A 12,903-nucleotide genomic window follows, 5' to 3' on the forward strand; every position below is an offset into this window, starting at 1 on the left:
ATAAAAATCAGTGATGGCAGCAGCAGAGCTCACATGATCTACCTTTGTCCTGAGGCTTCTGCCACATTATCAGCTAACTGAAATGGGCAGTAGATGAAAGGAAATGATTACAATGACTGATCCAAACCAAGAATGTAGCCCTTCTGCAACATGAAAATCTTAAGCAAAGAAAAAAGTGTGTTGTGGTTTTGTTTGAGCTGTGATGTTTTAAAATAATACCAAAAACATCTAAGTCTTACACTACAGGACTAACCACGTTTTTTACTAGATACTTAGTTGTTCTCCTCTGCTTTTGAAGTGTTCAAACAAGGCAAAACCTCACAGAAGTGTTTGAAGTATTTTGAAATTGTATAGTAACTTCAAAAGCTTCTCTGCAGAGTATTAAAGAAAAAACAACCAGCAGCAATTAAGCCCCAGCTTTAGAAAACAGTGTCCTTCTGCTCCAGGCTCTGAAGCAGCACTCTGCACATGACCAATCCTAGACCTACTGTTCAATGAAATACACCTGTATTGTAAAGTCTGTTAACTTCCTGGAAACATTCCTCTGATACATCTTTTATTTACACAGGTTGAACTAAGGTAGATACTGTGTTCTTTCCATGTGACCTGCATTTTCATTCAGCCTTATTTACATTTAAAAATGAGTGCTGTCACTTGGTGACAGGTGTTAAAAGATACTCTGTGCAAGTTATGCTGCCTTTCTGTGCCAGTATTTCTAAAAAACCCACCCAAAGTTCTGAGTGCTCATGAGACAAACCAGAGCAGATAAAAATACAGAAGTGTCTAACATCTGCTTACTCACACCTATGGAAAAATGTTAGGAGCAAAGAGGGCAGATTCTGAAAGTATCAGCTGACAAGTGTAGATTAAAAGAACTGTCTAGGATTACCGGCATACAGAAAGCACCTGTTGTATCTGAAGGGAGAGCTTCAGAGCCATTATTCTGGTACAACTTTGTCTAGGAAAAAAAAACAAGAGACTGAACTTCGCTGCTGTAAAATATACTGGCATTCTAATTCCTTCTGAGCCACGCTGGAAACAGCTGAAATTTCTGATCACATTCCAGATCTTGTATTTAAAGAGAGAAATCTTAGACTTGTACTGCTATTTTCTCTCATGCTATGTGTGAGGCCACAATGCTATATTTAAGTTTACAGAGTTAGTGAAAGGAGTTTTGCACTCTACTTCTCTCATGGGTATGTGTGGAAAAGTGAAGGCAAAACAGAACCTTATCTGTAATATCCAGTCTCATTCATATGGAAAATGCACTCAAAGACAGAAACAAGTTAGTACTTCATACACCATCATAAAAAGTTAAATTTGGCAATTGCAGGATTAATCCTTGGATTTAAAAAAAAACTCTTTAAAATTCCAGTTGTGAATACTGCTCTTTCCAGAAGTTGTAGAGGGAAAGGTAGAGAACAGAAAGTGCAATAAGAAGAATTTTTTAAAACCACCTTTGAGGAAAGGAAGGAAAGAAATGGCTTGAGAAGCCATTTGTTAGTACTGGGTGCCTCAGTGCAGGGTGTTGGGCTGGGTCCCTTTCAGGCCTACGCTGCTGAAACTGAAAACACTTTGAATTTCAGCTTGCGCAAGGGCAAACAAGAACAATCCAGAATTACCTCTCACCTTGCCAGCATACAACACAAGAAAAGTGCTTTTCAGACAAAGATGTCCTGGCCTTTGCAGTACTTCCTTGAAAAATACCACAGAATGAGTGCCAGCAGCCAGACTCGCTGTCTGAAGTGCTTGGCTCACACTGCTCTGACCCAGCTGTTGCCTACTTCTCCTTCCTGGCTACTGCAGCAATCTCTTTTACCCACTTACTCATCAAGAGGAAAATAATTCCTCCAGAATGGGTAAGTCCTCAGTTGACAACACTAAACCTGTGTTCTGAACAGATTTAGAGTTCACAGTATGTCTCCTCTTATCTGGCTTAAATTTTCACCACAGTCCCTGCTTTTCCTGACTGAGCACATGTAGCAGATGCCTAACTTTGCCCATTTGGAAGTCATCCACTTCCCTTCATCATCAACAGTGAGAGACCCTGAACCTTTCAGTTGTCCTGTAAGGATCATCTGCAGCGTTTTATTCACTTGATCAAACTAAGGCAGGAGATGAAGTCTCAAAATGGCACCAAATTAATTTTCAAGTAAGTGTAAGAAACAAGATAACATTGGACTAGAAAGTTAGTTGAAGTAATAGGACTTTATTCCAGAGATATAAAGGACTTGATTCTCTGGACTTTATTCCAGACATACTAGTAACAAGGTATTATCTTTTTTTTTTAAAACAATTTGTTAAAACTGGCACTTCAGACTAAATTAAGGATTCTGTGAAGATTTCAGGCCCAAGCTGAAAGTGTACAGCCTTTTATGAGTTTTTATTTTCTAAAATGAATACAAGCACAAAATTGCCATAATCCTAGACAGTTTGATTCATTATCATCAGTCTCAGGTGTATTAACAAATCTCCCTCTGGGAATGTATGAGTACTTCACTAGTCAGCATTGTTTCACTCAAAATTCACTTATTAAAAAAAAGTGTTTCTATTTTCCAGTTTTGTAGAAGAAACTATTTCTCCTGCATATCAACTTAAATAGCGTAATTTATACTCTCCTGCAAGATGAAAAGTGTAGGAGAAATTTTGAAAGCACAGTTATTTCCCAACAAACACAAACATGCTATTGAACATTAAAATGAAGGAAGAAAATGTACCTGAATGGTTCTAGATTAGTGGGAGATGGCAAAAAGTGAAGACAGAACTTGTAGGGACTGCAGCTGGAAATCCCCACACTGGGAACTTGGGAAGGAAGGAACACCACTCTGTACTTACACACATACAGGAGGAGGGCAGGAAAGGAATGGAGTCTGGCGGGTTTTTTTGCAAATGTTCAAAAATCCCAGTGCTAAAATTTCAGCCTGCAGGAAGCCAAAGCAGACTGACAATCTGTCGATCCCTGCCATGGAGAGGAGTGGCCCAACTGCTTCCACACACAGTGCTGTAGTCCCGCTCTGCCTCCGCACTGAACTCGTCAGTCTCCAGATGGGTGATTCTGCCCCTGATCCAGCCAAAACACACGAGATTTCTTCTGCTGACTTGTATTTCTGTATTTCTGTGTATTTCTGTATTTCTGTGTATTTCTGCCACAGGCAGAGCACACAGACTTGTGGTCAGCAGCTCTTTAAGGCTTTTATCCATCCCACCCTGGCTGAGCGCTGAAGTATTTGCCATTTGCAGGCCTTACCAAATGCACACACAGTTGTGATGGGCCTGTTGCACACACCAAACTGTGAGGTCTCACATAAACCAGCCTTCAAAGCACTGGCTAAGCCACTGCCATCTCCTCTGCTGCAGGGCCACGGTGCCCAGGGAAGAGACCAAAGCAAACAGCTCAGCAGCTCCCTTCTACCAGTTCCATCAGGGAGGAATACACCACTTCTATGAAACACAGAATAAGGAACTGGGAAATTAAACATGGATGTTACCAAAGAAAACCACTAAAAAGCCATTAAAGATAAAAAGGAGTGAAAAGCATTTCTTGGGGAGGCCTGTGGTATCACCTCCAGCCTTGGTATATTAGCCTTGTTTCTTCAAGATGTTTTTTAACAGAAAGGAAACCACTTGCTGGCTGCCCCACCCAGCACCACTTTCTCCCCCTACAGAGGAGTCAGCTCTGTGAGCCCCACAACCCTCAGCTCCCTCCCTCTCTCCCAGACAAACCTAAATTTATGCTAAAGGCCAGCTGTGTCTGCCTGACAGGACTCATTGCTGCTTTACAGGGAAATCCATTCGGCCTCAATGTGATCACACCATCGTCAAGTAAAGGAAAAACCAAACACATGTCATGTAACCAAGTATTGCCAACTTCAACTTTAATAATGGAACCATCACTTTTTTTGCCATTTCAGTAATAACTTTAAGGGGAATAAAAACTTCCCTACAAAAATAAAACTAAGCTTGTTAAAATTATAAATAGTTTAAATGTTTGTATTTAAAGACATACATTTTAATGTTTCCCTGCATTCCCCCTCCCTCATCCTTTAGTCATTCTGGTACCATCATATAATGACAAGAAAACAGTTTTGCAACAAAAGCTTTGACAGTTCAATCTGATGCTAAAATTAAAAAAAGATAAAACTGACCAGGCACAACCATTTCTTTTAAATTAAAGCTGCTGTAACTGCCAGTGTGTAGAACAAAAAAAGAGAAAGTTAACTCCACACATGACATCTTACAATAATTAACTGTGGACTAAGACAAAATAAAAATTAAAGTTTATTTTGGTCCCCCACCCCCTTCCCCTTCACCCCAAATCAAGACTCATAGTGCATACAACACTGATTGAGGTTTTTGGCTGAAGTAAATGCAGATGTGCCTACTTAAAAAGACTTATAGTTTAGTTCAAGTAAAACCAAAATTCACATATTTTTATACTCAACTTTAAAACTCAAACAGTGTTTAAATCTGAGCAACAAATGGTTCAATATTGACAGTGATTATGCAATGCTTACACATCTATGGGCAGAAACATAATTTAAGATGTTAACAGAATACCCACCAACATGCTGCTGCATTCCTAGAAAAACAAATTGTAACAAACACAAAAGCATTCCCTGAACCATTATAAAGTGTCTCACTTGAGGATAATGTTACTAACTCACACATGCACTACAATGTTACATGTGAAATTAAAAAAACAAACAAGATATGCCTTAGATATATTTTATAGTTAGTCCTACTCTTAATTTCTCTTAACTCTTTAAAACATTATGATTGTCTCATAATCTTGCAAATTCTTTTTACCTAAAAAACTTGTGAAGAGTTTTAAAAAGAATCTTACTAAGGAAAGGAAACAAAGGCACAATTACGTAAAATTAAGGGGAAGAACAGAAGCATCTTGGAGTTTCACACAGTATCCATTAGATGTCACCAAAGCTTTAACAATTCCTTGGGAATTTAAAACGAACACATTAAGAACAGAGGGGAAAAAACCCCACCACAACTTCTGCTGCTCTTCAATCCTTAGCACTCCTCCACTACCCCAAAACCCCAGTACATAACTCATTTCCTCTCTGGCATGATAATGACTACAGTATCAGTCACTCAAATCTGCCTCCTGCTTCCATGCTTCTATTGCACACCCACTTCTTTGGTTTCTTTTGAACAAGCTTTTTATTTTTAGATAAATAACTCTGAAAGAACAACAACTATATTTACACTAAAGTAAAATGTTTTCTTGCTACATTTTTCCTACTTTTAAATCAAGTAAATCAGCAGTTTGCAGAATTTGGTAATCAGTTTTTCAATGAGGAGTTTAAAAACCATAAGGAAAAAACCTTTTGAATTATTAAGAGTTACTATGCTGTCACCAACACAGACAATAAATGTTAATGTTCTGCTGAGCTGGAAATGTGAGTAAGAAATTCTACTTTCTTTGCCAGACTGAGCCTTTAACAAAGAAAGAAGCAGAGGAAGCTATTTCTGTCTTTCAGATATGGTAATTCAAGATTATCCAGCCTAAAAATGGATCACTGAGCCAGAGGAAAGACCTGATTTACAATAAAGACCAAATGAATCTGTAGTTGTAGCTTATGTCTGCACTCTTGCTAGACAGGTATTTCTCACAGAGTTATCTGAGACATGGACCACTTTCCAGAATTCAAGTAAGCAGCTTTTTAAGTTTACCACACTTTTCAAACCCTGACTATGCCTTTATGGAATCAGCTTCTCCAAAAGGGACCTGTATGTGCAGCTCCATTTCCATTCTTACTTAGCTTTTGCTTCTCGTTCCTTCCCACTATTTCTATTATCTTTATTTCATTTCCAGTGTGGATTTACGCAGTTAAAAACCATAAAACTTATTCACAATATTATAACATACTAAAACTATAACCTTGTAGAATTAGTATTTCAACTTTCCTCTGTGTAAATACTATTTTCATTTAAAACCTCCTCTGTCAGCTGTTAGAGTTCTTCTCCCCCAACTCTTACTTTCTTTTCAACTTTCTCTTTACCTTCTTCACAAAGACCACTTAAAAGCCCTCCACAAATTTCACAGTACAGACCACAAGATCTCATAAGCTTTCCACCTATAACAGTTCTCTCACAAATTATACAGTAACTATTCGAAAACAGAAAGGTAGTGCAAATCAATTTCATCTCTAAGATAGTGCTCCAACTAATTCTCGTCCAAATGGCTTTAATAATATTTTTTTAACTCATCAATTTGCACATCCTTATTTGTAAAGATACCATTAAGCAAAGAAGAAAAAATAAAAGGTATTGTTTCATAGCATCCTAGGAAATCGCTTACAGTTTCACAGCTTGCACCAAGATAACTTGGGAAACGCTCTAGGCACACAGAGGGTTGCAAACTGATGTACAAACATGCAGAATCCCTTACTTGCGGGTGCAAGATGCTAAGTGACCTGGCTTATGGAACTAAGTCTACCCTGGCATCACAAAACAGTCTTCTGAATAAAGAAAACTACTCTCTGCTGCTCTTTGTACGTTGGGTTTGGCATGCTCTACTGACATTTGGTAGTGCGCATTTTCCTGAGTGTCCTTTGGCCCCCTTTTAACCAGGTTTCAGCACCCCACGAAGGGCTTCTTCAAGTTTGCCCCTGTAAGCTGCGTAGCGGTTCTTCAAGACCTGCAGTTGGTCGTTTTCTTCTTTGTCCAGTATGCGCAAGAAGTTTTGCAGTTCAGGAATACTAAAAGCTTCCCACTGGAAAGACAGAGAGAGCAAAGAATGGATGAGATAAACAGAAAATTCATAAATCTTTTATATCTACAGTATCTCCAAACAGAGATACCGCAGACAATTTTCAACAGTATCGGGCAATTTCCTTGAAAATCTTAGGGCATCTGAAAATACTTTATTCTTTTCAATTGTTTTTTTCTTCTGCAAGCAACAACAGGTCAACCCAACCACAAACGAAATGTTTACAAAAGGCACAAAGGAAATTAACAGAGGAAAAGAGTCTGCTTCCAAAAAATGAACTGTCTGGTCAGCACAGCTCAAACAGAAGCCCACTCATCCATGAAGTTACACAAACACTGACCCAGGAGGGTGTGACGTACCATGACTTCTCCAGTTTCATGCTCACGTAGAACAAAACTGAGCATTTCTGTTTTGGGGCCTGCCACCAAGCGCAGGTAGAGGGGATGTTCTCTGTCTGACAGCTTGCATGTATAAACTGCAGGAGAAGGAAACCACAGTAATTATTATCTTTACCAACGTTTCAAACACCTGGAATGACAAAGGCTAGCTAATGCTAAAACATTTCAGAAAGATGCATGTATTGCCAAAATTTACACACTGTTTATCTAGCAGTCTACATACTGGCTTCAAGCAGTGAGTTTTAGGAAGGAGCTGAGCAGGTGACTGGTGGTGACAGTGCAACACTGCATTTGCACAGGCATGAAATGGCCTCCAGCCAACACAGTACATGCAGGGCTGGGGAGGAAAAACAACCCACAACAAAAGAATACAGCACACAGATCTGTTGCTCTGCCTGAGCATTTACGTCATCAGAGCTGTGTATCACAGTTTTGATACCTTCTCCACTTAAAATTTCAAACACGAAATCTAAAAGACAACTCTGCCTGCCTGACAGCCAGAAACATCTGAACTACTGAAATTGCTCTCAATGTCCACATAACAAAGGTGGATTTTAAGTACAAGAACACAACACTGGCAAAATAGGCACCTTTCCCGACAAAACCCCTTTTCCATCTTCTGATATCTCCATCACAACTTACAACAAACTAACAGCAGCCAGTGCCCAGGGACAGCCACGTGCACTAACACACGTGAGCACAACACGTGCCCGTGGTTGTCACCTCGAGTGGTCTGCCAGTGCCAGGACCTCATGCATCACAGACACCATGGCTTATCTTTTTAAAAACCTGTAACTTAATCTCACAACTCTGCAGTGTATCAGGGCAGCTGGAATTCAGGGTCTGATAAGGGAATAAAATAAATTAAAATGGACTGCAAAGCACAGGAGATCTGTGTAATGTTTTAGCAGGTGACTTGGTCTTGGATGAATTATCCCAAAACACTCCCAGTCTTTTACTGTCTTACCATAACTTTACATAAGGAAAAAAAGATGAGGTAGGAAGATTGTCACCCCCATTTATCTGAGTTCTTCCACATGGCTTATTTCAAGTATTACTATAGCACAGCTCCCTCCCCAAACCCTTCCACTACCAAAACGCCACAAGCTCAGCTTATACCTTGATCTTCCTTGTGACAGCGTTTATAAAGTGCAAACTTCGCAGGGTTATCGGCCACAAAGAACTTCTTGAGCAAGGCCTCGATAACTTCACGAACGGTGTTGGTGCTGCTGATGTGAAGGGTGTTCACGCAGCCATCCGGCAAGTAAAAAGCAGTTTCCTGATTGCTGGGAGCACACCTCCCCTGGCTCTGGGAGGACTGCACAGTGATGGGTCTGCATAGTTCCATCTGGACTTTGATGAAGCCAGTGTAAACCCCATTCGCATTCTGCAATGAAGGAAAGGCCTGAACTGTTGAAATTGTCAGCAGTGACCAGCTGTGACACAGCAGTGAAGCAGACACATGAAAATGCTCACAGTGAACACTATTTCAGTACCACTGCAATACATGACATCTCACAGGAAAAGTATTGTTTTGGTAATTCAGACAGTTATTCTTTCTGGTATATCTTCTGAATATTATTTTCTCTTATTAATAACTACTGAATATTAATTTTTTCTTAATAACAACTGTTGAATTCTAAGTATATTAGGACCTCACCAAACAAAAAGTGTAACGTACCAGAGGTATGTTTTCACTTTAGGAGAGAACTATGAAGAGAAAAAGATGACTAACACCCATCTTTAGCAACAGATTTAATACAGAAATACAGGAATTATCTCCCACATTTTAGCTGTCTTTGTCAACTTAGTCTGAGGCACTTAGATGGTTAAATCATGTTAAGAGAAAACGCAACCAACCGAAGAAACCAAAACCAAGCAACCACAAAAAAATGCCCACAAAAACCCAGACAAAACCCCAGAATAAATGCCAATCCGATTAACATCTGAAATTGTTTATTTCAGTTGCTTCTGAAAGACAAAATAGTAAAGCCAATCAAACCTTACTAAGCTAGAAAACTTCTATCAATCTGGGTTTAGGCATAGGAAGTTCTGATCCACATGCAAACACATAACAAAGATCTTTTTAGCACACAGTCATACTTATATGGTTTAGGATACAATGGAATTTCAAAATTTCCATATGCACCCACAGGAATATGTAATGTATTAGAAAATCTGGACGGCATAACAACTGAGTAACAGCTTGCTAAGCGGATAGATGTGAATTTTGTTAGTATGCTTTTGAGGAGACTGAACTGATTATTAGACCTGGTTCACAATCCTTGGAAATGAGAACTCTTAGGTATTTCAGTTTGTATTGTCTATGTTTTTGCGGGAAGAAAGTCTCTTCATGATGAAAACCTGTATGACTACTCTGAAAGTTAAGTCTCCTATAATAAATATTGCGTGTTTTAACTTTTATCACTGCTAGAGAACCCTTATCAAAGAAACCTGTCAAAAATTTATCAGCAGAAACAAGAAAAATATACCTTCATTTTTACCATCTTAGTGTTTTCAGAATTTGTCAGAAAATTCTGACAAATGTACCTCAGTGTCAGCTGACAGTTTACTTTAAACACATTTCAAATTACATCAGTTTGTTTTTACAATACTTTGTTTTGATTCGTGTAAAAGAGTTACGGAGATAAAAAGCATTTCAGACATAGGATTTAATTTGCCAATCTAAGGAAAAGTCTCTTAGAAAATAATTAAAACAGAGACAGTTTCATAAGATGCTGAGAATAAAACAATTCACAATGCACTACAAAGTTACAATTCATCTGCTTGCATTAAAAATTACAGGAATTCTATGCAAAACTTACCAAGGTCATCTTTAATTTATCAGTGACACATGAATTATAGCTTTGTATCTTTTCTTTAACTTCTTCTTTGCTGAGATAAACATGAGGTTCTCTCTCCTTCTGAACATCCTTCAAAAACAAGATAGCAGTTTTAAAAAATCAGTCATTTTATGATTCTGGATACAAACATTCTTAGTCCAAATGGTAATTATTCCACAGAGGCTCAACATAACAGTAATTAGCTGTACAGCAACATAAAGGATTAACACATTAAGCAAACCAAACAGAACACTTGGACTGAAGGGAGCTGGTTAAATCAACACACCCAAAGACACTTGTGCCCTTTTGCTACCAACTGTTTTCCTTCAGATATTTTGCAGCAATATGCAAAACAGCTCAGCTCATTTTATGGCTTGATTTCCTTATGTCAATACCATGCCATCCTGTTAAGAACACTTAAAATTTTCGTTAAATATTACTTGGGGCACAAATAGGCACTTTTGAACAAACAAGGAGTACATCTGAAAATAGCAGTACGTCCTAACAAGTAACCCAAACAATCCCAGAGTGTGCCAACACCACAGCATCCCTGCATTCCAATGTGACAGACAGGATGTTACATACAGGAACACCGCCTGCTACATAAACCATCAGAAATAACTCTCCATACACTATGTTACACCAATTGCACGGGGTTTTTTTATCATGGGCAAGGCCCTATTAAGATTTTTCAACTGTTGCTTTCATGAGATTGCTATGGATTTCACGTGTGGCAGTAAAAGACGACCCTGGAATTGGATTTTTTCCAAACAAACATTTGCTCCCAATCTGTATTCCTGCAGCAAACCAGTGTTATAAATACACTCCAGTTTCTACCACTAGCACAAATGCCATATATAGTATGAAAGAGTTTCAGCTCTCTGCTTTGATGATTTAAGGCTCCAATTAGAAAAGGGAGAAGCTTTGAAGAACCTCAGTGCTTTCAGAGAATACCTGAACACATTCACCCTACAGACAAACCAAGTCACAGTTCCATCTGTCCTCACAAACACATTCCAGTGTAGTGTATCCTGAGAAAGGACTTCCCTGTATTCAGTGGCCTGTCCTGCATCCCACTCTATTGGACACCGCTCGGTACAACTCAGCACACATCTTTGCAGGCACTTCAGTTTGCCAGACATGACCCCAAAGATGAGCACATCTGCTGTGGCATTGTAAGGCTCCACTTGCCAGAAAGAATCTGCTGAACTTCTTCTGTTTCCTAATTTAAAATCAAATATTTTTAGCTCTCCTAGGCTTAGTTTTGCTTTTCCTATATGGCATCTCGCAAAATGACATGCTGGAGCAGACTTTTTTCCCCATAGCTATAAAAAGAAAGGTGTGGTCTGAATGGAGAACTTGAAGCCAGAAACCTTGAATTCTGACCTGGGGTCAGATACTGATTTCCTGCGTAACACCGAGAACATGCCCTTATTTCAAGATCAGGAAACTGAGGCAAAAAGGGAGCACACCAGTAAAAGACAATTCTGCCATTAGTTCCTTAAGCACAGTTCTAAGATTGTGGAGCAATTTGCACAGTTGCCAGACCCCACATACTATGTTATAAATACCGAATTGCTGAACATTTTCAGAATTCAAGTCTTTATTCTCCCTAGAGAAATGAAGCCTCTTGCTCTTCTGTTTTTCACCTTCCCTCTACCCCAGACTGCCCCAAATAATAAAGACACAGCTTCATTTGAACTGCCCACTTCATGTCTCCAAAGGCTCTTTCAGCTTTAGAGCGTTCTATCTGGGTGCAAACAAAGCAGGCCCAAAGGAACAAAAATGGATACTAAAGGGACAGCAAACAGTCTGCAGGCCTCTATCTGATATCTATATGACACGTTTCAAGAACCCAATCTTTAATTTGCAATGCTCCCTGTCAGTGTAAGTGCAGACAAACTCCTTCACATGGACACCAGCCAAGACTTACCTGAGAGACAACCACATTGTGGAATTCATACCTTACCAATCTACTAACAATGATACTGAAATTCCAGTACTGGATACCTCAGCTTTAATGCTTATTATTAATTAATTTCTGATTGTTCAAGCAGGTACCTACCCTGTTGGAGCTGTCACCATGATTACTGAAGTCACCCACAATATCCACTATAATCAAGCAACAAACACTAACTAGGAAAGTGGAAAAAAACCTCACCTTTCCTATGTTGAAACATCAACCTTTAAGAAAAAAGCAATAAACAAACAACCACTCCACATTAGCTTCTGTGCACCTCAAGGTCTAATTCCTCAAAAACAACTTTTAATAACTGTAGATGACAAAAATAATCTATTAACTTTAATGGCAATGACACAGGGTAAAGTTCACAAGGCTGACAGCTAGGAAATTATCTGTATGCATTATTAAGAAGAAAAAAAAAAGGACAAGGAAAAAAACCTTGGTGAATTAATAAGTATGAACAGATAGCAAGAAATTTTCTCCTATTTTCACATAGGAGAGTTTTGATATACATTTCTGTTCACCCAAAATGACAGAAATTTGATCTGGTTAGAAAAGACACCACCCCACAAGATCAGTCTAATCCTGGGGATTGCCATGGAAGCAGGCATGGCAAGTAAATCCAATCACAGCATTGAAGGCCAGCGCCCAGCTGATTTCCCACAGACTTGCCCTGGTGATGCCCTTGTAGTCGGCCTTCAAGTGCAGCACTGCTACAGAGCTGTGGGCCACAAGGCATCACTGGGGCAGCTGTCATTCCCTCAAATCAGTTAAACATGGTTCCATACTTGAACACACCACAGGAATTTCTGCCTTCTTGTACTGGCACTAGAGGCCAGACAATTTTGGCAAATCTTAAGCCCACAAAAAACACATCTGTGTGTTTACGCAAAAGCGGGGATTACCTCCTTCTGTAGCGAGCGTTCTGCCAACAAATGCACCTCTAACTCATTTTCTACACAACCAAAGCCT

The 12,903-nt window shown here is 39.2% G+C and overlaps 1 protein-coding gene across 1 annotated transcript in view; it reads right to left on the reverse strand.

Moving 5' to 3' along the window:
- Positions 1-3,858: 3,858 nt before the first annotated feature.
- Positions 3,859-12,903, reverse strand: part of RASSF3 (Ras association domain family member 3) — a 52,828-nt gene continuing 43,783 nt past the window's right edge. Inside the window, exons 2-5 of the mRNA XM_005519323.3 lie at positions 9,951-10,058; positions 8,245-8,512; positions 7,087-7,202; positions 3,859-6,730 (exon numbers count right to left, since the gene is read on the reverse strand). Of these exons, the coding sequence (XP_005519380.1) occupies positions 6,581-6,730; positions 7,087-7,202; positions 8,245-8,512; positions 9,951-10,058 (642 nt within the window). The 3' untranslated portion in view covers positions 3,859-6,580. The remainder of the gene's footprint in view (positions 6,731-7,086; positions 7,203-8,244; positions 8,513-9,950; positions 10,059-12,903) is intronic.

Source organism: Pseudopodoces humilis, chromosome 5 (assembly GCF_049639895.1).
Source record: "Pseudopodoces humilis isolate 2021_Gansu_Grassland_sample_001 chromosome 5, ASM4963989v1, whole genome shotgun sequence".
Taxonomy (NCBI): Eukaryota; Metazoa; Chordata; class Aves; order Passeriformes; family Paridae; genus Pseudopodoces; species Pseudopodoces humilis.